General features: G+C 36.9%; 1 protein-coding gene across 5 annotated transcripts in view; it reads right to left on the bottom strand.

Moving 5' to 3' along the window:
• Positions 1–25,972, bottom strand: part of LOC308196094 (uncharacterized protein) — a 596,499-nt gene that overhangs the window by 111,437 nt on the left and 459,090 nt on the right. The window contains exons 9-11 of one of the 5 annotated variants that reach the window (XM_080594627.1): positions 23,588–23,721; positions 21,970–22,073; positions 17,782–17,870 (exon numbers count right to left, since the gene is read on the bottom strand). The exons of 1 other annotated variant lie outside the window; for it this stretch is intronic. In XM_080594627.1, coding sequence (XP_080450753.1) covers positions 17,782–17,870; positions 21,970–22,073; positions 23,588–23,637 — 243 coding nt within the window. In that variant the 5' untranslated portion in view covers positions 23,638–23,721. Of the gene's footprint in view, positions 1–402; positions 8,992–12,297; positions 12,404–17,781; positions 17,871–21,969; positions 22,199–23,587; positions 23,722–25,972 lie in introns of those variants that run through there. 3 more of the 5 variants (XR_013952066.1, XR_013952067.1, XR_013952068.1) reach the window with 3 other exon arrangements.

Here is a 25,972-nt window from a genome sequence, read left to right as displayed (position 1 = left end):
GATACAAGACCTTCTCACTGTAACTGGGATACAACTATTTTTATTAACTTTGCTCCAAATAAAATAATCAGATTGAAAAACAGCTATAAAAATGTGATATAACAACATTGATTCATATTATGAAATCACTGCCCCTCTACTTTTAATCCTAACCTTTGTAATTTTAAAAATTATTTACAAATTTCTTTTAAGCAGGTAACACACCTTCAGCAGAGACCTTCACTGTTCTCTCTTCACTGATTCCCATTTATTTTTCTAAATAATTATAACTAATATAGAAGCCATTCAAGTTCAAGATTCATTCTGAAAATCCTTTCTGAATTTTTTCTTTTTCTTCTGATCATCATTGACCTTTGATGTGGCATAGAACTTGATTAAGTTCTTATAACCATTTACCTTGTCTGATTAGATGCTAGTTGTTAGCTAAAATCAGTGTAGAAAAAGTTTTGCTTTGTGTGTGGGTGTTTTAAACATTTGTAGTATGAAATCTTAGACATTCAAGTGTTGAAAATGTATCATGATTTATTCTAATTATAACCATTTTCTGTGTCATATTGAAGCCTCACTTTTCATCCTTGAAATATTTTGTTTTGTAGTTTTGTGGCAGAAAGCATCTGGTCTGATTTAACACTCTACCCTTTACTTGGTGATTTCCATGTTGAAATTATTCCACATCTTACAAAGGACTTTGTCAAAGTCTACAATGAATTCCAAATGGATTCTATTACTTGATTTGCTTGTAGCCATCTTTTTTTTCTGACATATTCATCTAGGTAATTTATGGTTTTGCCTTTAGTTAACATTTCAACTAACTAAACCGAGGTAGTTTAATTGCTTTCTACTCTGTAGCCTCCCCCACCGCACCCACTGCCTTTCCAAGAGATGGGCAAGATGTATAAATATCCCAGTAGTCTCATATAGATTCTGACTGATTCTTGCACTTATATATATCTCTGTAACTGTTCCCTCGGACTCAGGTTCCTTTAGCATCCTACCCTAAGATTTTGTTGTCATCTAATACTTTGCTCCTGCAGTACCTCTTTCGTCCCAGTCTCTGACATTATTCAGACAGAAAACCTTCAAAGAAGTTATGTGCCAAAATCTGATGAAAAAAGTCAACACCACCAAAGTGATTTTCTTCTTCTTCTAGCAATCCCACTTATGTTATTACTTTTTCCTCCTTCATATAATCCTAATTAAATCCTTGTTTGTTTTTTTATGTCAATGCTTCTCCAATTACCACTTGTAAAACAATTCTGTCATTTACTAAGGGAAAAGTACTTTCAGTCCAGCCAAAGCAACTGAAGAAAGAGAGCAGTTTGCTTTCTGCAGGGAGCTGCAGCAGGTAGTACCTAACAAGACTGGATTAATGGCTGTTTCATATAAGAAAATACCTAGTGGCAAAAGTTTTGTGGGATGTTATTTGCATTTGTCCTTTTTGTGGGCCAGTTGTGTTTCACTTGACCTTTTTTGGGGTGAAAATGTTACATGAATATTGACTCCAAACATTCCTTGCATCCCTTACTTTGGTGGCTGTGTTGAAATACTGTGTTTCTTATCATACCTGCAGAGATGAAACACCTTTACATAATTTTTGGTTCTAGCAAAACATTGGAGAACAAGTATCAGAGTCAGATTGTAATTGCTGACAGGTAATCATCACTCTCCCCTTGTCATTGTAGGTCAGTTCAGGTAGGTGGCAGATATGTTTTATGCAGATTGAAGAGGAAAGCATAGCAGATATTTTGCATAACATAAGTCTGAGAGAAAGAAAAAATAGGCTAACAAATTAAATAAAACAGAAAAATACTTATGCTTTATATGCATACTAGTAGCCATGAAGCACTCTCTCAAGTGTTGGAGAGAATAACATGAATGTATATATTTGTTTATTCATTTTATTTTTATATTGCCCAAAGCTGTTAGGTTAGTTGCATGTTATGGTCACTTGCTAATCTACAACATATTTTGCAGGGTTTGCTTCCAAGATGACATGATTTTATTAGTAGTTTAAAACTGTACAAGAAAGTGTTTCAGGGAAATGCTTTACTAATAACACAAGCATGTAGAGGAATAGTGGCATTCATAATAGCATTCAGCAGCATGTTTTGCTATTGCAAAGCTGAATTATTGTCATTATCCCTTAGCACACAAAACAGTCTTTAATATCTCAGATATCTGAATTCCCAGTATATAGAGGAAATATTAGTTCCCAGTTATCTCAACATATAAGAAGAAAAACAAAACAAAACAAAAAAACCAACAAACCACCAACTTTAACTTTGGCACAATCCCTATATGAAATAATAGGTGTAATTCTGAAGGAAACAACAGGGTATGTTTTGGCTGTACTATTGCTACAGAATAACTAAAAACCACTGTTTTTTTCTTTGCTATCAAATGAAGCTTTGGATAAGACATTATTGTCTTTGAACTCCTTTAAACTCTGTCAAAAAGTAGACTGAGCTAAACAGACCAAAATTACTTCATTTACCACTCACAGTTTCACCTGATTTGCTATGGACATCTGTAGGGGGACCTTCAATTATAGCAGAGATAACAAGGTTCAATGTATTATAACTGAATCTAAGTACCAAAGAACATATAATAAAATCCAAGGAAAACTCACAAGAACTGCCGATTTATTTGTCCTGATAGATCTTGTCTCTGCTGTGTATTGTTGCTAACCAGGCTTCAACTAATTAAAAGTGTGAGAAAATGAGTCTTTAAAGACCAATATTCTTCAATTTAAGAAAGGTAAAAAAGGAGTATATTTTAAAATAATGCCCTGAAAGAACTGGAACTGAATGAGTCAGCACAGAGCAACAGAAAAACTATGACACAGAGCTCTAGATGCTCAGAGCTGTAGATGTTACTGCTCATTTCAAGAAGGCCTGTGAATTACAAATAAGGAAATATTATTTCAGCTCAGAGAGAACTTGGGAAAAGCTAACTCAAGTTTATTGAGCCAGGTATAATGATAAAAGATGGGTGAAGCTGCAGCATCATTTGCAATTTTTCTTGTTGTCACATGGGAAATTATAAAAATCAAGAGTTTATGGGATTAAGTGAGCTCATAGTATCAGTCCATTTTATGAAGAAACAGGCAAAATCTCTCAGTGGTATCTGGTGTAACTGGATGTGATTTTATGCACTGTTAAACAGTGTAGTTTTTTTTATAAAGCTGTGAAAGCAATTTATCCATCATAAGCGACACATAAAACCATCTGTAGACAGTTTTAGCAGTCTGCTTGTAAACCCTGAAGAATAAGGGCTCAAAAGCATTGGCCTAAGGACTGAGTAGTAACACAGTGGAAAACACGCTGGACTTGGATTTTTTTTTTATGATTTTTTTATTTTAATATGGAAGTCTTAAGAGGAACTGTGGCTTAGCTCTGTCTTTTCATACTCCTGCCTTTTCTGCAGGTTAGACTTTTAGACATGACAATTACAAGTGGTTACTACCAATCCTTTCTGTTTCTTCAAATCTGTATGAAAGTATTCCCAAATGTTCCACATGGTAGGAATATTAAGACTGGAAGTTAGAGCAAAGTGCTGCTCAATTAATCACAATTGAGTTGTCTTCTTTATTCCATTTGCACTGGCAATTCAGTAAAAGAGCTGTGATCTTTCAAGTTTACAGTTTTAGTTAAAGTCTCTGTGTTCCCTCAAAGCTTATACAGCTCCCATTTTCTCAGGTTTGTACTTTATATAGAGTCACAGTAGGTCTGACATACTGTGGTTCCTACACAAATAATTCCTCTTCAGTAAGGAACAAATGAAAAATAATTGCTGGAGAACATTTTCCATAACATCTGCCTGTTTTTACTTTATTTTCATACACATACACGAAAAGAAAAAAAAAAGATATAAAAAGATATTATGGTGTATGGACTTCAGCTCTGGAATAAATACAGGGGGAGAGAATATGGTCATGTAAGAATTTTCATCTACTTCCCCTGCCCCGTCCTCCTCTTTGTTTTTCTTTTATTATTTGTGTATAAAAGCAACTTGTTACTTCCCTAGTATTTTTTTTTCCTTTATCTGGATACTTCAGTGAGATCCTCATAAAAAGGAAAACAATCCAGCAAAGATAATTAGTCCATTTTACTGACTTGGAGTTTCTATGACTGCTAAACATTTATGAAAACTTATGTTTACTGTCATAGTCTCAGGAGATGTGCATTTTTTTTTTTCCAAGAGTATCCTGTGGGACAACTACTATATAAGCCTACTCAAGTGTCCTTCAGTGCAGTGTAAACAATGTAATGCAAGAGATTTATTATGAAATAGCAGTGCTGAACTGTTGCGATTTCAGTCTCTTTAACAATTCTGAGGCTTTTCAAGGTTATGCATCACACGATGTTTCATCTTGCTTGCAATAAAATGCTGGGCCAGAGACTACCCAAACCACACTACTCTCCTCTGTATATAAAAACACCAGTGCTTTTGAACAGATACTACTCTCAGATGAGGTGTTTTTGAAATGTGAGAATGGAATCAAACAAATACTTTTAGGTAGGAGGTGACAGTCTGCTGAAGTCAGAGAGACTGTCCTTGAGTGGCATTATAAACATGTCCTGGTGGGACATGGAGCTGCTGCTGCAGTCAGTGCAGCTCTTCAATAAGGTGGTCACATCCAAGGCACGTATGTATGTTTTATTAGCAGAACAGGTGGGATACATTTTAACATCTGCCCCTTCTTATTTACTGATATCACTGGGGACCTGTTTTTGGAATTTAAAGTACTAGATCCATGCTAATTTGCCCCTTTGTGTTTTATATGCAACTCTGAAGAAGAAATTGCAACAAAAAGGAGAAATTAAACTTATGTTTTTTCTTTTCCCTTAAATAAGTGACTAAAATACACATACTTCATGAAAGACCTCTCTCCTTCTTATGCTCGCAGATAGAAATATCTTCAGAGTCAAATGTACCTATTTGGAGATGCTCTATAGTAGTCTGCTTACTTCTGTTCCCTGCTGTACTTAACAGTCCATAAAGAACCTGAGAATCTGTGAAAGCTGTGTCTTTCTGAAGCCTCTCACTCCCTGTAGCATGGGTTCCTCTGATGCTCCAGCCCTTGACTCTGTCACCTATGCACAGAAGATAATAAAAAATCAAGATGCCTTTCTAGAAAAGTCATGGCTCACTGATCTCATTAGGAACATACCTTATTCTTTCTCAGCAGATCCTTTGGCTCTGGCACTTGGAGCTGTTTGAAATTCTCTGGCAGCTCAGGAGGGAGGCTGAATAGTGCGATATTTGTTCGCTCCTCATTGCCAGTCTGACAAGTGAACAGCAGTTCACCAGAGTTCAAACATCTGGCAAACAGCTCGCTGCTGCTCTAAGCTGTCACACATTAATAAAGACCAATTGTTCCGTCAAGAACATGTTGAGAAGTTTAAAGGAGGAGAAGAGCCAAGGGGAAACATGCTAATTAAAAGTATCTATATGGAGCTGTAGTGAATAAAAGATGATTAATTTAACTTTCTTAAAGGTAAATCTATGTTAGGGGATAAGACAGGAACTTTGTTTAGCCTAATTGAAGAGGAGCAGAGTCTGCCACCCTTACTCTTGTTGAATGACACCTTATTTGCTGGGTAGTTCCATGGGATCCCACCAAACTCTGAGATGTATCTCTGTGGCTGATGTTCAGGGAAGACTGAAGGGCACATTTTTATACCAATTCCTCTTCTAATTTTAAAATATACTAATCTGCTTCTGAAAGAGGACAGAAACATATCAATCCTCTTTGTTCTTGTCTTCAAACTGTTGTCAATACAATATGCATTCAATATTATACAGAGTATTGGTTTTAAAAAACGCCTTAAAAAGTTGTAAGTGGAGAATATCATGAGAAGTGCGCAATTTATATTTCATGGACAATTCATGCATTTTCTATGTCAAGAGATCTAACATTTGCCAAAACTTCCCAAATATCAGTTTTCTGCTATTTTCAGATACATGGCTTTTACACTGCATTGCAACATTAATTTTTAAAGAAAAATCCTTAGCTCTTTTAGAAACAGACACAATATTTTAGCTTTTAATTCCATATCTCCAACCACTTCTCTTCATAACAGTTTATAAAAGAAGAAATATCTCCATTAGAACTATTCTTCTGTCTTTCCTTCAAAGTGGATGAATTCAGAAACATCTTTACTTCATGAATAATCTTATAAAACATGCTGATGCCTTAAGAGCAATACCAGAAACAGTCCACTCAAAAATTCCCTTGAATTTTGCCCTGTGGGAACAAGGAATGGTGTCTGTCGCCCAGGGTGTGCTTGGACAGGAGGAAGACGAGCTTGTTTCTCCTGCTTCTGTAGAAAGGGTGTGAGAAGCAGGGAAGTGGCTGGAGCTGCTGGGCTGTGTTGGATCTTAACGATCACCCTACATGAGCAAAGATGTCTATTGTCATTGGTAGGTGCTCACAGGGATCTGGTAAGGGACAGTGGTACCAGGATCACTTTGCAGTGTGCTGGGTTGGGTGGATGCCTACTGCTTTTCACAGAGAGCTAGCCCTGGTATTGAGCAACTAGAAACAACTTTTATGCAACCTGTTTGAATAATCAGAGGATTTCATGTGGAAAATGAATGTCTTTTGGAAACCAGAAGTGGGCAAGGTATCTCTAAACATTTGGATCATGATCTGAAACCCTGCAACTGGTAGGAATTAATATTTTTGACAGTTAATGGTCTATCTGCAGGCAGTTTTGTTGGGAATAAGTTGCTCATCTTACAAATAACATAAGCCAGCACTATTGCCAAATAGAAACTAAAGGCAAGAAAGACACACAATAATGAATGAGATTTCTTAAGAAGCATAACGTGGAAACTTACATTATTACTACCTTTGTGTGCTACACTAAGAATACATATATATTCTTAAATGACATTTCCACAGATTTTTTTTTAAAGACAGTTTAACATAAATATATGGAATTAGATCTGAAACATTTTTATTCATTTGATTTTTTTTTCTCTGTCATTAAGCTGAGACATACTATTCTGACTTACGAGTGATTTTTAAAATCCCTGTCCAGATTCCTTTAGGCTCTGTGAGTCAAACCCTCCAGGTGACACCTTCTGAGGGTACAACTACCAGCAGCAGGCTATGCTTGTGAAACAGAAACAACTATTTTTATAGGTGCAATTTAGAATTTAGAAAGAATTTAGGAACTCTTCACATTATTTTACTTACTATTTTAACCTATAAAATGACAATTTATTTACTAGGTTAAAAAATATTACCAGATTAAAAAATAATTTCATTTTTGGGCCTGACATGCTGAAGTCTGTTCTTTTGTAGTGGACTTGGACATACAGTATCAGGATACACTGATGAGATCAAGCAATCTGCAAGATACCACACAACCAGCATGTACTCCTAGTTGTTGGATGTATGAAGCCATACATTCATTCTCCCTTGCAATGTGCTGTGCAAGGACTAGTCTATCCTTAGATGATCACAGTTATTCCTCCCACCTCATGAGTTTCCAGGTCTTGTGCCACATGACAGGTCACAGAATCATGTCTTGCAAGTGTAAGGCCAGTACAAAGGTAAGGAATCTGCCTTTAAAACTGCCTACCAAATAGAGACATCTAAGGTCTAAGAGCTTAGGATACGCTAATATTCTGCTAGCCTTCCCGTGGAAGGTTTTCATCTTAGTGCCTTTATTAAGGATGACGAAGTTTGTCTGGAGAAGACTGAGTGGTAAAAGCACTGCAGGATATGGTCTCAAGTAGTGGTCAATGTTGTTATAGACCATATCGGACTCCCTGTTGCAGAACTGTAACAGCTCAGGGTCACCAGGAGCTCTGTGCTGGCTACAGATGAGCATGGAAAGCTGTACAGGTAGGGCAGAGCATTGGCACTGCAGAGCTGTACTGCAGCTTCTCCTGTTGAATTTCAATTAGAAGATGCTTTTAATTGGACTAGAGTTTATGCTGTCACTGGCATGCATAATTAGTGGCAATGCATAATGGCAATACATAATAACTGTGCACCTTCATAGTTGAATGGTGTCTTTGCTTCCTGAGAGAAGTCCTCTGACAAGGCAGGAGAATTGTGCTGCTTCAGCCTCTGTTAGGCATGGTCTTGCAGAGCATGACACAATGTGTTCATTCCTTCCAAAATTTGGTGATATGATGGGGTTATTCAGAGAGGGATCCCAGACACATCCGTGGGCAGCTGCCAGACAGAAGCTCTTGCCCTGACAAGTCTGGGTTCTGTTAGGCTGAAAATACAGCATAGGTGGCATGCAAACAGATGCAATGTTTACAATTGGAAAGAGTACAGGAGCCAAGTGACCATACGAGCAGTGCGAAACCCACCTCTCGTTACTAATACACATGGACTTCAGAGGCCTTAGGAACGACAGACCTGTTTGTGATGAGGCTTAATCTCCTCCAACATTGTCAGCAGCCATACATTTTACAGCAGTCTACCTGCCAAGAAATTCTTGCAGCCAAGACTAAACAGGGGTGACTCTTTGCATTGTGTTTGTCATCCTTGGCCCTGTGGTAATTACTCCATCTGGTGATTGCTGCAGCTGGTCCTCTGCATCTATTCAACAGATCTTTGATGAATTCCTGCTTGAAGATGAAGTGCTTACATGCAGAAAGAAGCATGCAACTCTTGGAGAGGCTCTTAGTCATCCTTCCCATTGCTATTGTTGTCTCTGCGTTCGCATATAAGACAGCTGCATGTGGTCTTAATCATGAGCTTGAAGGTGTTTGAGATGCATGGTGGAGAGGCTGCTGGGGTGAGATGGGGTCACACATATTCCAGTCCCACTGGGAGACAGAAACTGCAAGTTTCTGGCAGGGGAGTCCAAAGCCTGAAGCAGCCATGTTACTTGTGCCTCCCTCCGTAGGCACTGCTATGATGCTCCTGTGGCAAGATGTGTGTTTGGTCAGTTTGTCCCTATGGCAATCTTGGAAGACTCGGTTGCAGAAGAGGGTAGGTAGACCTTGTGTATCTGTCTATCAAATGGAAACAGCACAAACTTCATTACATTGTGAGAAGAAATGGGTAAATATATAAAATAATAATAAAAATTCTACTATGACAATAGATGTCATATTTGTACATAAATACCTGCTACAGAGTAGCCCAGATGTTTATCACAGTGCTCCCATTTCACTTCAGAAGAGCAATATTATTTTATTTTTACCTAAATGTGAAATATCATTTAAAAATGGGGACTGAAATTATTACAAATTGCAATTTACTGTGAAGCACATCAGATAGATTGTAGTTGAGTGATCCATTTCTCCTCATTTAAAGTTGTAAATTTGTAACCTTGAGTTTCATTTCCCACTCAGCAGTTGTAGCATGGGTGACTTAGCTGCAGCAGTCTTTGCTGTATATAAATGCATTAAATATATTATATAATATATATAATATTATATATATATATTTGCAAAAGTAAATTTATAAAATCAATTTTAATAAGGCAAACTGACCAAAAATGGCACAAAAGTAACGATGTCTTCTAAAACCATACTGCTAAGAGATTGTGGCAGACTTTTCTTCTCTCCAAGATTTTTCAGTAGTAGCTGTACTGGTAGCACCAAAATTCTCTGGTAAATTACAATTCATCATGGTTTTATGGGACTATTTCCCCCCGGGTATCCTTGAGTTTTTATAGAGTCTTACTAAGTATCCTGCTTATTTACAGTGCTCATCAATGCAAGTGATGGCAAAATAGCCTTCCAACATGTTTCACAATGTTATTGCTATTAAAATCATGTCTTTGCACTTTATGATGAGCTGATTTTGTTCAGTGCATCTAAAGGAAGGTGTAGGAACAAAATATTAAGTGCATGTTAAAGTTGCTCAACAGCAGCAGTCTTCTGAAATCTTGGAAGCCCAATTCTTTCTCTAGCAATAACAATGTTGTTGATGATGATGTAAAGTTCCTCTGTTGTATTTATAAGGTGATTATATACAAGTGGCCCAACACTTCAGTACACTATTTATTTCACAATGCTTAATCCACAGCTTTTGGAGTGTCAGAAAATATATTTAGCAAAGCAGAAAACAGAAGTTTAATATTTAAGGCATAGAATGACTATAATAATAATAATAATAGTCAAATAGTAAAAGAAAGCATGTGAAAAGATGAAATTTATTATCTATTATAAATAAGTGATCCTACAGATTATCTTCTAAAAAATCAGTACTGTGGAGGCAGCCTCATGGTTTTATTATGAAATTACTCATATCCTTATTCTTGAGACTTAATTTTGCTATAAGCTTTAAGGTTCTGTTATCCATCATGAATTATTTTAATGCATGACTTCACATTATAAATTTGGGAGAGAAAAAAGGAGAAAAATATGGCCTGTTCTGTATGTATGTTTGATTCCACCTTGAAATATATAAGTGAAACATGGGAAGCTATTAGTAACTGGTAATAAATTTAAAGGATCACATTAGTTTTAAAGATTTCAGACTTGGCAGAATGTGTACTTTCAGTGTCACAAAGCTAGAAGGAAAATCTGTGACTTGAAATCCCAAAGTATTAATTTTTTTTTCTTCACATAGCAGGGTTTAAGAATGGCATCTGCAGTTTGGGGAAGGGTGACCATTTTGTTCAAGATTTCCAGTATGTAAGCCTGTATTTCTCTAATATATCACTCTATAGAAAGACCTAACTTTATAAATTCAAGATAGCATAGAGAAGACCTGTTAGTAATTGAAATCAGGGAGTCAGATCTTCATCTGGTAAATTGATGTAGCTCTGGTGATTTCATTCTATAACATTTGCAGCTTAGTAAAACAATGGGGAATTAAAAGGTGAAATTTTCCACTCTTCTAATTGTTCGTGATTTCCTCTAGCAGCATGGAAACACTTATAAGTAATAACTGTACCAAAATACTTTGCTGTTCAGTCTCAGCTAACAGAAGCTGATAACAGTTTTTTGGATGCTTCTAAATCAAAGATATCAAAAAGCACATCAGGTAAGAAAGAAAGTAGAAAATGAAACAGAGATAAGAAACTCTAAACAATTTCAGATCTACACACATATTATGTCCTGGATCTAGTAAGACTAACCCCACAGATAAAAAGTAAATGGGAAATAAATTTGGAAAGCCAAAACCAAGATGAAACTTGGCATGATTATTTTGTGGGAAGTATGTGTGTGTTTATATTACCCTCCCTTCCATCCTCACTCACCACATAACAATCAGCAACAGGTATCCTATAAGATTTAGCATCTTTTCTATAGAAATCTAGTATAGAGCAACATCTTGATAAGTCAAAAATCCGTTAAGATATGCAGGTAGGGAGTTAAGTATGTAGTCATGCTCCAAGTACTGTGCTCAGTGACATTATTTATGTCACCATCCTGTCTAATACTGCTGCTCAACAGACACAAGTTTACTGATTATCATTTTAATATAAATTAATTGTTTTACACTTTCATTATTGTCTCAGAGATTCCTGGCCTCCACTTCTTCCTGTTCCTTCCCTGTGCTTGTAAAAGTTGTTGGCTTTGTTACATATACCAGAGACACACATTTATATCTGTGTGGCCTGGCCAAGTCCCCGACGGTGACCAGGGAAGCAGGAACTGCTGACAGCAGGACCTGTTCTCCTCTTGCACCCCTTTTCAACCCACTCAGTCTTGCACTTCCACCCATGTAGTTCTCTTATCTTATGGGAATGTCGAATTACAAACTGATTGTGTGTGTCATCCTCTTTTAACTGAGGGTATGAAATCCCTTGGCAGGGAGCTAGGAGAATATCAACTGTTGAGTATTACTTTTTGTAAGCTTTTCCTGGCTCTATTCATATGAAACAGCAGTCAGATTTTGTACCCATCATTTTGGTGAACCCGTGCATAATACTTCCCTTCAATGAAATCATGTGAATCATTCTTCTTGAGAAGATGAGCTGGCACTCAGCTCTTGCAAGCAGTAAATGCCAGAGGGCTTAGTGCTTGCTTCACTACCAGGGGAGGAGCTGCATGTTCTCAGGTGCATCTGCATTGCGACTCCAACTGAATGGGTTGGTGAGTACTGGTATGCTCTACCATGCCTTGAAAAAGGGGATTTTAGGTACCTTATGGTCTGTTAGCGCAATAAAAATAGCACAAGATGAAAACCTCCTCCTCTTACCGCGTAAAAAAATAATACATATATTTTAAACTTAGTGTCCAATGCCACAAATATAAACCATTAGGGGGACCCCCAGTAATACAGAAACAGTTATAAACAGATATGCTGCAGTATTCTTGTATTACTTTTGATGGAAGCATAACCAGAGCAGTATGTCTTACATTTTTAATCAATTTTCCATTTTACAGCATTATTTTGGGAAGCAGAGCTGGAGTTCTATGTAGCCATCACTCCTGTGCTGTTGAATGTCCCCTTGGATTTTCTTTGCTGTAACAAAAGTCATAACTAGTAAATGTGTCATACTTATTTGCTACTGACTGATATGTAGCTGTTAAGCATGTTTTCATATAGATGAAAATCTTGGTACCATATTACACTGTAAGTAGGCAGAGAAATAGCTCCCCATGCCTGAGGAGTGTATGCTGTTTTTAAAAGCTCCAAGCCAAGTGCTCTGCAGTTACAGTGCAGCCCCTCAGCTCACACCCGTGCAGTGTGCTCAGCCCAGCAAACCCTGATACACCAGGGCTGGAAATTAGCAAGGCTGAGGGCTAGATTCCATATGTGCTGGGGAAAGGGAACTCAGACCAAAGAAGCTTTAACCTCACAGAAAGCAAAACTGCCTGAAAAGCTGATGCACAACCTAAGCAGAGTCCAGCCCAGAACTTGGAGGAAGGTCACCCTGTGAAGGACACAGAACAGCCTGCCAGCTGCTTTCTTTCCTCCTAGTTGGTGCAAAACAGATACCTGGTACTTGCCGTGGACCTTGTTACCACTAGGCCTGTAAGCCACCTATCAGCAGAGTTTACAAGGTGTAATGTTGTCAGATCTAGTTATATGGTTAAATTATGATTTGGGTATTCACATTTTGCTATTGGCTTAAATTTCCTCTGTAGTTTCTTCTGGTTATTCTGGGCTAAACTTAATTATCCACTTCATTAGATCAATTCTTCACAGATGGAAATTCACTGAAATGAGTGGCATCCCACTAACTTGATGGACATAGATTATCACTTCCCACCTATTCTTTCTCTTTTCGTGTCATTTAAACTATTAATGAGCTGCTAAAAATTTGTAGTGTCTCTCTAGCTTTGTCAATACGTCAAGTTTTATTGGATGTTCTTAGTTTAATTCATTAGTAGAAAAACGCATCAAGCTTTGTTACGTGTTTTTAGCACCATTTCAACCTCAGAGATGAAAACAGCAGACAGAATTCCAGTTGCTAAAGGATGTTCAGTAGCCAAGGAGCTCATGAAGCTCCTTTCTCTGGCCCCAAGGGCCCCACTTTGATCATTTTTTTTCAGGCTGTAACCCTTTATATGACAAGGTTAATTTCAATACTGCTGATGGCACCAGAGACCAAAGATATCCCTTCCAGCCCTATGTTCTGTGTAGCTGTCATCACCTCTCAGGTCTTAGAGGTTTTTGGTTGGATTTGCAATGATCCTGGGCCTTTGGGGATGTTTTCAAACGCTTCAGTACCAGTCAGGCACCTAGCGAGAATTGCAATGGAAAGCCAATAAATGCTCTGGAACACAATGTTTTCCCCCTTAATTACTCCTATCTGTGAAGACTTTGAGGGAATGATTTCATCTGACAGTGGTTGTATTTCACACCTATTTTACATACACTCAGATGACTGTGTTGTGTACTGCCTTCTCTGTGTATACACTAGATTTTAGAGCCTATTTTTGAAAATTCTTTTTTCTCCCAAGAGAAGCATATTTGGATAGCTTTTTATTAAAAACATAAGCTTAATTGGACTATGCTTTTAAAGAAAGTGGGATGAATAAGGTCTTCAAAACACAATGATGGTTATTATTTTTGTTGTAAATCTATTTCTGCACCTCTTTTGAAATTATCTAACCCTGCCAGTGGCAGTGAAAGGAGTGACCTGAAAGTGTGAGATGTCAATGCACTGCCAATGGATTTTTTTTTCATATTGCTGTACTGGCATGGACTCAGCAGGTACATAAAATACAATGTTCCAACCCATTTCACCCTCCAAGTTGGAGTGAGGTATGTTCATTTTCACTCTCTGCACTCACTGCCCGTTCTCAGTGAGAGAGTCTGAGCTCATGTTGCTGTGCAATCTTGAGCTTCTTTTATGAGCTTAGCTGGAACGCTGCTGGGTATCTTTCTTCATTGCAGCTGTTTTAATCTTGGCTTGCAAAATCAGAAGCTCTTTCCTGGCTGCGCAGATGATTACCTTACTTTACGTAAAGTCTCAAATACCCTGAAGTATCTCACATAGGTTCTCACAATATCCTTTTTAGTTCTTTTTCATTACCACACTTCATGTGCCTTTTTAGTTCTGCACATTGGCTAATGGTGGATTCATTTTTATGACTGTGTAGTGGCCAGTCTGTCTTTGATTATGTTTCTTCTTGTATTTATCTTTGCTGCTGCTAGAGAAACATGAGAAAAAAGTTGAAAATGTTTGCCCTATTCATATCCTGAGAACAGACTGTGCTGTCAAGAGAGAAATATACAGGGCTAATTTCAACAACAACAACTGCAAATATAAATTATGGACCAAAAGAGCAGTTTGCTTTGCCGCATTGAACCATGATGGTTTGCTGGAACATCTAACAAAGTGGTTTTTGGAAGACTGCAGTATCTTCACCCTCTTCTTTTCAGCCTTTTAAAAAAGAAATCAGAAGAAAACCATAACCCCAGATTGAAACACCCCCAAATGGATCAGAAAAATCTAAATATTGTTATAGACTCCTACAATGATTTTTGCTTTAAACAAACTCTGAAATTTAAACTGATTAATGTTTGACAAGTGAACCCAATTTTGATTGAACCTTTTGATTCACTCTTCCTCATCTATATTTTGAATCTCTTGGTTCTTTTTAGAAGACATTAGGTTTGATGGATACCAGCCTACTCAATGGCCTGTGTCATTACAGAAACTGCATCCCTTGAAGACATGAATAAATTTGTTCTTCTCTAGCTTCTTCTTCCACTCTCACTTTACATATGGGAAAAAGAAGTACAGAAAGATTAAACAACTTTCTCAAGCTCACATTGGAGTTTGGTGGTAGAAATGATTGTCTTCATCCCAGTTCAGTTTTTTGAATAAACTAATGAACTTTGTTTTCATTTGGTGAGATACTTTGAAACAATTTCTAAAAATGTAGGATGAAATTTTAAATGTCAACTGTCCAATTACCTTCAATGGTTTTGTTTTTATTAAGTGTTGTTGGGATGTTCTCATTCCTCAGCAACCCAAAACAGTTTATCATTTTATTGCAGTATGATCAGTAGCACCCTACAAAGCAAACACTACTTGTAATTAGCAGGAAGTGGGGAATCTACTGCTTGTCTTACAAGTGCAGCTATAGGATTTTTCAATTTCTGATGGTTTTGAGTGGCATTTTTAAAGAAGCCATATTTTGGAAAACTTTAATATTGACCTCATATATTGTAGGTGTTTCAAAAACAAGCAATCTCCAAGCTATAAAATTATTGTGCACTTATTTGTTAGTGAATTTGTAAGTGGTTTTAGTAACCTTTTCACTGATTTTCAAAGGTTATAAATATATATTATTGTTAATTATTTTTTACCCAATTAGTGTACTGTTTAGTTTGGTTTAGAGATCCAGAAGTTTTAGGCCTGATACCAACTGAAACTAAAAAAAAACGGATTTTGCTATTTCCACAAATGAACCAGATGCTCATCTCAGTGTCTTTTATGTGACTAGCTAATAAATGGACTCTTCTATTTGTGTGTATTGAGAGAAGAGTCAGGGATAATGGAAAAATTGTTGAAAAAAACATTTTAGATAAGTCATGACAAAAGATGGCAAGGATTGCATTAACATTTAGAGAAAAAGTAGAAAGAGATGACAGAAATGACCTCAAGAAAGTGAAGGTTACTATAGATTGCTTGTTGCTTAACACTTTACTATGGTGGAGCAGAGTTTGGTGAGACTCCTTTAAATCAAGCAAAGTCAGATTCCTATTGACTTCAGTGACTTTTGGAACACGTCTTTAAATGTTGTGTTTGCTGAACAGCAAGCCAAAAGTTTCCAACTCTGTGCTGGAAACTCCTATGTTCTGATGATGATGTTGATAAATCATTTGTCATAATAAAATGAGGTAAAGTTTCCAAGTCCCATAAAAGCCCTTCAGCCAAAAAGTCCATTGAGTTAGGCTGCTAATGTTGATCCAGCCAACTTCCACAACCAATCCTCCGCTTCTGTACCTCCTGAAAAAAGGAAATGTAACAATCCTTCCACCTTACTTTCTGCCATTGTGGGGCTGCTCATTCCTTTCCTTGTGATGGTTGATATTATATTAACCTTCAAAAATTATCCTGTGTTGTAGTGGGCAGTCCTTGGCCAGCAGCCAAACATCTACCCAGCCTCTCACTCACTTCCTTGTCCTGCAGGATGAGGAGGACAAAGAAGGAATGTGAGAAGACCCATGGATCAAGATACTGGCCATTTGACAAGGAAAACAAATGCTGTGCCCACAAGCTAAGCAAAACCAGATGGTTCTGCCATCCTGCACAACATGTTCTAGGTGATCCTGCTCGGCAGGGGGGTTGGACTAGATGATCTTCAGAGGTCCTTTCCAACCTCGACCATTCTGTGATTCTATGATTCTGTGGTTTGTCCCAGCCTGCCAAGCTTTTGCTTACCCCCAGTCTACTCTCCATGGGGGAGGACACGACATGGGGTTGCCTTGGTGCTGTGCAGCAATAGCCAAAACAAAGGGCTGGGAATGGAGCTTATCTGTATGCTTTTAGGTACAGATACACAACACCCTACAGGCTTCTACGAATAAAGTTATCTACATCCCAGCCAGCCTTAGCGCACATATTTATCATACCCAGAAGTATGATAATCACTTTTCTGAGTACCTTCCATAAAAGCCTTTTCATCTGAATCTCAGTATTATATCGATCACCTAACAATGGATTTAAAGAATTTGAATTCTGAGGATATTCAGTATCACTGGCAAATACCACCTAATATAGTGCAATTAGTTCTAGTGTTCCTAGGCTAAAACCACCTAGAATAACATTATTGCTTAATAAATTGCATATTTTTCTGTTGAACAATATTAAATAATTGCCCCTCAGAGTTGCAACAGAAGGAACGTTCACATTGTGCATAATGCCTTATGAAATACTAATTGATGGCTTTGTGCAGTGTCTCAATGGAATAATTGCTTGTTTAGTGCAACACTTGCACTGAACAAATGCTTACTCTTTACATTTTTCCTTTGGAAAATAGCTTTCCTTACACTGTAATATTTTCAGAAAGATTTCTGATTTGGTGTGATTGGCCCATGATCTACAAGATCATTTATTTGCTGAACAATGAGCTGTATGGACACTATTTCTATTTCTGGGGTTGTCTGCAAGCAGCTTTTTTACCTTCCCCTTTAAGATGCTTCATGCTTGTTTTTTCTGCTGTAAAATTTACCATGCTGTATCCAAAACTGTCATCAGACTGACTGTACAGACTGTCATCAGACAGACTGACCTTTTACTCCAAGGTTTGGAGGAAGACAGAATAAATCCAGTGGCAATACAGAAAAACCTGTCTTCATATTTTTTTATGGTCATAAAGAATTGTGATAGAATTGTTTCTGGTTGGAAGCAGTCATCCTGAAACTTAAGTAGTGCCTACCTGCTTAGAAAATCTAGGTCGATTTGTGCTCCTGCAGGGACTTGATTGTTGAACAGTTTGTGTCCTGGTGAAATTCCTGTCAGCATGCCCTGTTGAGCAACCAGGTTCATCAGATGTGATCTCTCATTGGTAAATCTCCATGATTCCTATGTAAGCCTGAAGGAATGCAAAACTTCAGATGTGAAGGGGTGGTGTACTGGATACCTGCACCGAGATACTGCTGTGATGTCCTGGTGGGATGCAGCAGGGGCAAACAGCTGGAGTCAGGATATGGAAAATGCTTTCAGATCCCATAGCACAGATCAATGAGCTAAGTTTAAACATGTTTTCAAGGAACAACATGAAAATAGCCAGGCACAGAAATCTGAGGATGAATCTGGCTATCGGAGACTACCTGGATAGTTTGTAGTAAAAATGGTATGCCTGATGCTTGTCTTAAGCTTACACACAGGCTATCAGGACCACAGAGATATTAACTAGTAGATTGTACAACAACTGTCTTTTTGTATTAAGGAAGCAACGTTTTCAAATTCCCATAAATACATTTTTATTTAATCATATATATATATATATATATATATATTTATTATGGCTATGAAATGAAGGGCTTAGTGGGTTCCCTTTGCCCAAAGCTAAAATTCCTTCCTTACTGGGACTATAAAAGGAGCAGTATGGAATTATGTCCTCACTGAGCTGATTATAATGTAGATCATTAAATCACTGAAGATTTGGCATGCTGTTCAACAACTGTTTATTTATCAATAGAAAATGTTTTTGTTGTTGTTGTTGTTGTTTCTTCTAGGGAAAGATTAAACAAGAAAAAACAAACAAACAAAAAACCCTCTGTAACCCAGATTTAGCAGAAACATCATTTATGAATGGTAAGGTGGTAGTTCTGCTTTGCATAATGTTTTAACTAGAAATCTGCTTACTATTTTTTTCTTTTTGTTTATTTTCCTTGTCCCCAGCAAACTTCTTTTCTGAATGACTGAATGATCCAGTTTGGATCCACATATTGAAAAAAAAAAAAAGAAAGAGAAAAGAGAAAAGAGAAAAGAGAAAAGAGAAAAGAGAAAAGAGAAAAGAGAAAAGAGAAAAGAGAAAAGAGAAAAGAGAAAAGAGAAAAGAGAAAAGAGAAAAGAGAAAAGAGAAAAGAGAAAAGAGAAAAGAGAAAAGAGAAAAGAGAAAAGAGAAAAGAGAAAAGAGAAAAGAGAAAAGAGAAAAGAGAAAAGAGAAAAGAGAAAAGAGAAAAGAGAAAAGAGAAAAGAGAAAAGAGAAAAGAGAAAAGAAGAAGACTATCATATATGAAAATTTCCTGTTGGAATTCAGCTATTGTAGATGCACATAGTGACAAAAGACACAAAATACTAAAGAATTCCGCCTTAGTTTAGTTGTCTCACCTATTAAAAAATCACTCTCAATTTTAATTTTAAGTTAAATAGAGGATATATTTTTATTCCAGTGACTTGTATATGATTCCACTTTGTTTCTCTGTAGATAAATATATTTTAAATACTTTGACAAATTCAATATTAAGTGAAAAAACATCAATGAATAAATGATAACAGTATAGAAAATCAAGATTATTTGGTGCTGAATGCTTTAATTCACAAATCCTACATTTTAGTCATGTGTTCCTTTATCTGTATTACAGTATGAAAATAAACTTCATTATTTCATATACCCTGCATGTAAATAAGGAGGAAAAAGTGTTTTTTGGCAGTCCTTGGGGTATGAAAGGATGTTTTAAGTTTTAGAAAATGATCTAAAAATCATTTTCTGAAAGAAGGCTATTAGAAATACATTTGCTAGTAAGAAAATAGAAAATAATTTAGTGTTTTAGCCATGTTGTCAGAATACCATGGGCAAAAAGGCCAAAAAGTGGATGACAGAGGACATCTGATCTGATATGACTTTTTTTTCTTGCTTACATGACATCATGTTCTTTAGCTAGAATAATAATTTTGAACTTATTATGCTAGCATGCTGAAAACAAGACAAATCTTTCCATGGCATGTCTAGAAGCTTTGAAACAAGATTTGTAGAACCTATATAGTTTATGACATTTTTATGAAGAAATCTTCCCACCATATAAATTAAAGACACTCATCTTCCAGCCACAGAATTTAGCTTAAGGATATCTTAAAGTCCCCACAAAACATACATATTCTTTTATGCACACTCCTGAAATTTAGGTACATCTAAAAACTGAAAATATTTACAAAAGCTTAAACCTTACTGTCAGATTTTTGCATGAAGGAAGAATACAATCAGTCTTCCATTCTGATTCTTGGTAGGTTGTTGCATATACAATGCCATGAAGGTGTTACAGCCTCAGAACAGATCTGAAAAGGGGCTGCCCTATTACAGATCCTTTTGAGCCCTCCAGATCTAACAGAATGACCTGTTCTTCTGCCTCCATGAGGCTACTAATTAAGAAATTACCTATATCCCATCACCAATCCACCTTGACAGATGTGAATCATTTAGGTACCTAAAATAAAATTTAATTCTCTTTGAATATCTTTATTGTGAAGGTTTTTCTTTTTCTTTTTTTTTCCTTATTGAAACTTTCTAATTGTATTATCAACCAACAGCTGCTATTCTGTGCTTGAAGCCATAGTGTTATTTTTAAAATACTATTATTAATCTTTTCTTTATTATTATTTCAAAGCTCTTTCTTTACCCATTGTTTCTTTACCCATAAATTAAGCTTGACAAAGTTTTTGTCTGATGAAAATTTAAGTAAAAGATTCAAATAGGAAAACAAATTGGTGTAGCAAATGTTAGATTTATGCAGACACCATGAAAGTACAGTTTGCAGCTAATTACTTTAGCTCTCTTCCATGCGGGTGTTTAGCCCTAGGAAGCACTAAAGGGTAAAAGAGCCCCCAAAACAGGGTACAGTCAGATATGAGAGCAAAATTTGCAAGTGTTTGAAACCTTTTAAAGACCTCCAGCCCAGATTTGCTCAAATAAATGAGAATGTAAGCTCTTCGAGAATAGTAAGCAAGACATCCACTGCTTGAAAACATATTGGACGGGAGACTGTGTGACAGTGTTTGTCCTTGCCTTTAGGCAAAAAGACAAATCACAGAACTTTCTGAAAAAATCTTCAGTGATTCCCAGCACTTGTGCATTATTTGTACTCTCATCTATCTGGATCCAGTGCTTCAGGGCATGAAAGAATCAGAAACATTTACTACTGTCCCAACAAATTTGCTGGTGTGGCTCTGTAATGAGTTAGGGCCCAGCTTAGCTGCCATAAGAGTCATTGGGAAGAGTTTTGTTGCCTTGATAGCATGTTAATCAAGCTCTGAGTGCTCAGGGAAGTGGAACAGAACAGACCTGAATGGACTATTCTTTCTTATAATGTGACAATTCAGTTCCAAGAGGAAAAAAAATCATATAGGAAAGATCAGGGACAGATTACATTTTAGAATAAGAGATAACATGCGAAAGATGGCCAAAACAACAATAATCCCAAGCACTTTCCAGCCTGGAAAAAAGGCCATGACATGTGGCATTCTCTTGAGGTATACACATTCTTAATGGCTTGGAAAATGTCATTAGAAATTGCTATTTCCTGCCTTACAAATTCCATCATCTAAAGAGGATTATGAGATTACAATTTTAAGACAACTAGAAGAATGGGTTAAGTCTCTGCCAGTTCCTGTTCTCATTACTAGCATTGTCTCAAGGCGAGATTAAAGTTGTGCCATTTGCTGTTTCCATTAACCCCTTAATCTTTGAATGTCAGATTTATGTCTCAGGGATGGGCTGTGACACTGACTTCACATTTCTTTGTCTTTTCTCTCATCAATTTGATTGTTTTGCCACTGTCTGCCTTCTCCCATGTACCTTACCAGGCATTTTAGGAATGTGGTGTCTCAACCAATATTTGGTGTTTGTATGTTTTTTAAAGAACACTTTCTATGCAGCCCTTGAGTGGCAGACATAAGAGTGACTATACAATGTCCACACGTGCAGTCATCCTTGTGCATGGGACTTTCATGTGAGTGCCTGGGCAGCAGGTCATCATCCTGCTGTCATCCAACACCCTACTGAGTGGTTGGATGGTTTCTTCTGTCATCCTGGCAACAGGAAATTCTGTGTGCTTCAGAGGCTAACTTCTGCCTAAACCAAACCTGTCACAGATAAGGAAAGGTCAGGAAAATTAAAACTTACTTTCCTTTCCTGCAAATGATAAAGGTGAATTAAGGTGAATTCCCTCCATTGAACAGGGCTGCAAAGGGGATTCGAAAGGCTCCTCATCTCCCTCATGATTCCATCTTCAGGAAGAAGAAGAGAATATAACATCATTTTATCCAGCACTCATTCCAGACTGTAATTTTATGGCCTTCCTTGGCTGCTGTGCCTGCCTGCTGTGGAGTGGGACAGAAAGTCCTTGCAGAAGCTGAAAGATAAATATATTCAGAAAACTGGGTAGAAGCAGTTTTTCATGCAAAAGAATAATAGAAATGTGGTACAATTTAACAAGTAACTGAGACAAAACCTCTGGAGGGAATTGAAATAACCAGCAAGGTGACATCCTAAGGGAAATAAAGTATTTAAAAGAGTGATGGGAGGAAAAGGTTTTACAAATTCCTTTAAAAAAAATCTTATTATTAAAGGACAGCAATACTTCACTCACAAATCAATCAAAATTTTCTGGAGCCAGACTTGAAGACATTCTGTAGGGAAATGTATGGCATAGTAGAAAAGAGCAAGGCTTTGCTTTATGTATTAGAGATAAGGCTTCAATTTTTTATGTGAAGGATTCTTTCTCTGCCTTTGCTTTTCCTGAACAATCTGAGGTATCTTATCTGAGAACACAGAAATAGTAACAGAACCAGAAATATCAATTTTGTCTCTTAGTAAAGAAAGCAAAATGGAGGAGATGTCAGCCTTTCATATAGGGAAACAAAAGGATGAGAATGATGCTCAGATTGGCTTCAGGTGCACCTATGGCTGCTGAGGGGTTGCAGGTGCACATAGTAACCCTGTGTGTCTTCTGACACTGAACTTTGCAATGCATCAATCCCTATAATGAAATAAAACTGTTATCTGCTCTTATTTACATCATATACCTAAAGAATCCAGGGCAGCTAACTCCGGAAACATCTGGCACGGAGAAATCTAGTTCTATTTTCTTGTCTTTGACGGCATAAAGAAACTTGAGTTAATCCTCATTTCTATTTATTAGTTCTCAAGGATCACAGGAAACTTGGTTAGTTGCATTCTTATCTAAAAGTGAAGGTGCAAGAAGGAAAAAAACGAAAACCAAAATGGTGTGCTTAGAGCACAACAGGTACTCCTGACAGAAGGAAAACCAAGGTAAAAAGTTAACACGTTATTCATGGATATCCATATGCACACAAGAGAATTAAATACATATAAGCACATCTTTATAGACTTTTCAGGAAGAGAAAAGACATAAACGTGAATTGAGGAAAAAGATCACAAGTGTGCTGTTAGCATCCTCAGACATCGTGAATGATAGTTGGTGAGCGAGATCCATATGGGGCACAAGCAAGTTCTTTAAATACCAAGAATATTTTTGTAAGGGTTAGGTGGACACACGAGTGGCAGCAGCAATGACAGCAGATGCTTTATTGTGTTTTTGAGGGTGACTACAGCAATGTCAAAAGACTGAAAATGCTCAGCTATACTGAGTCTATACCAATGTGCAGATCACACTCCCTTGAGGCAATCACTCTTACTAATTTATCTTCAGTGTTGCGTGGATGGTAATTATACTCCTCATGTATATTAATCCCTTGTCCTGTTGGAACAGGAATTTTACCTTGTGCATTTCTGTGACGTTATTTCTGAACAAAATCTTGTGTACCACATGCTTCTTTGTGCTTATATTCTGCAGAAAATGTCTATTTCAGTTGGACAGAAGTTCATTTTCATCTCCAGCTCCAAAGTGCAAGTCTGCTGAGTTGCAGAAGGAAAATATAAAAAGATCAGTACTAGGTCCCAAATCTTCTGAGAAAGGTTGTTTTCTGATACGATACAGGCCTCTAGTGAATAATATCTCAGCTATAATAGCTGTTTTTGAGATGAAGAAGTAAGCAACTGAAAGTTACTTATATCAGCTTGATACCCACACAGTTTTGTTATGGGGTTTCAGTAGTTTTATACTCTACAGAAAATGAATTTTAAGAACATGCCATAAATGCCATGTATCTTTAGATGAATAGGACAACAATATTTTCATTAAGTTTTCGGAGAGTTTGCCAACTTTTTTTTTCTTTTTTTTTTTTTTTCTTTTTCCCTAGTACTTTGTAAGATACTAGGAACTGCTTTACTCACTCCAATCACTGGAAAAATCTGGAGCTTATTTCAGGTGATTTTTCCAGCTTGACACAATGTACTGACCCATGATTCCCAAAGCTGATTCAGCAAAATGCTGTCATCTGCATTGATATAAACTCTGAAAATATACGGCTGCTGTGGCATGAAAGTAATTTTAAGTGATGGGCAGAAATGCCAGAAGGTTGAAAAGGTTTTTGTTGCTCTTGTGAGAGTGAGGGAGGAACCAGAAAGAAGTCACAATATTGCAAGAGTGAACAGGAACTGAAGTCACAGAGGATGCTGAAAGAGCTGAGGCATTAAATGAATACTTTACAAGCAAGAACACTAAAAGATGCGCCCGCTGAAACTGGCTGTTGTATCCACTATCACGGTTGACTTCAGAGCTAGTGAGGCACAGATATTGAATAAGTTAAGAAAAGTCAAAATCAACAAATCATCTGTGCTACGTGCAACCTTGAGGCTTTAAAAAGAGATTGGAATAGTACACAGCTCAGGTATGCTGGTCTTTACTCTGCAGCTACAAATGCCAAATTCACAAATACTAAAGAAAGAAAAACAGCATAGACTGAATGCTATAAAATCTTAATTACATTGTTGTCACTACAGGAAGTCCCCATTGAGTCAGATTTAACATGTATATTCCATTAGTAGAAAGAGAATTTTATTTGTGTATTTAGCTCAGTATGTCCCACTCACATGAAACATGCATGTTTGTATTCATGCACATTATAAGATAAAAGAGTATTTCATTGCTAGATTGCTAGTTTATAGAATGATAAACTGGATTAAGCAATGGGGAAGTGAGACTTTAATTCTCTTGCAGTGTTTTCTCCTCTCCTTCTTCCTCTCCTCTTTTTCTCCTTTTTTTTTTTTTTTTTGGTAGGGAGGCAGAGAGGAGCAGATCAGACAATCATTCTGAGAAATCCTCACGTCATTTCCTTGGAAGGGAAGGTATACTTCCTAGGAATGATCCTTGTCATCCAGGCACATTTTTCCGTGTGTAGTCCTCCATTTCCTTAGTGGCTTTTGCTAAGCAGAAAGAAGCAGTACCTCTGCTTGAGTCCATATTATGGAGCTGGCCATGGTGGTCCAGCAGATCCATCTCTTGTTCTTTTTTTTCTCATGTTATCTGCCTTCATGCAGCACTAAAATAAACCATCCATCATTCAAATGCCCAAAGTATAGTAAGATGTCAGGTAAGGCGGCTGTATTTTAATATGTCTTGAAAGATCACTTCCCTTGTTGGTTTTAACTGGACTAAGAAGAACACAAATGAGTATATAGCCTGATACACAGGAAGGATCACTATAGGCAGCATATCTTAATCCTAATCCTTATTTGCACCAACAGGATTACTCTTGTGAATATAAACTGCAAGATAAGATTTGTATTGATTGGTGTTTCAGGTTCAAGCTCATGTGAGGTGAGGGAAGGATGATTTTTCTTTGGTTTCGTACTTGGATTTAAAAACAAGCAGACAATTTTCACATAACTAAGTAATTTTATAAGTCATCATTTAACTTCTTTTAGATATGATAGCTGTTGTTTACTTAACTTCCATTGTGCAGTTCCTTTTAGAACAGACATTAATTCTAAAGTAAAAGACTGCCTTGGCACCAGAATGAGCTATAAAAGGACGAGAGATATCAAAAATTGAACAAAGCATTTTCTGTGTGAAATAATTACATTTTGTTGCATAAAATTTAAACTACACTATTTAAAAAATATTTTAGTGAAATTAAAGTATTTATTTTTCATCAGGAAATACACATATCCAATCCAAACTGAAATTACCACAGGAGATGTGTGTTAGTTTCAAAAAACTGCAATTCTTTTCCCGAAATATGTTGATCAACATATTTTCACA

The sequence above is a fragment of the Anser brachyrhynchus genome, assembly GCF_964034855.1.
Source record: "Anser brachyrhynchus genome assembly, chromosome: 5".
Taxonomy (NCBI): Eukaryota; Metazoa; Chordata; class Aves; order Anseriformes; family Anatidae; genus Anser; species Anser brachyrhynchus.
Note: the sequence above shows the minus strand (reverse complement) of the source record. Positions and strands in the feature narration are given on the sequence as shown.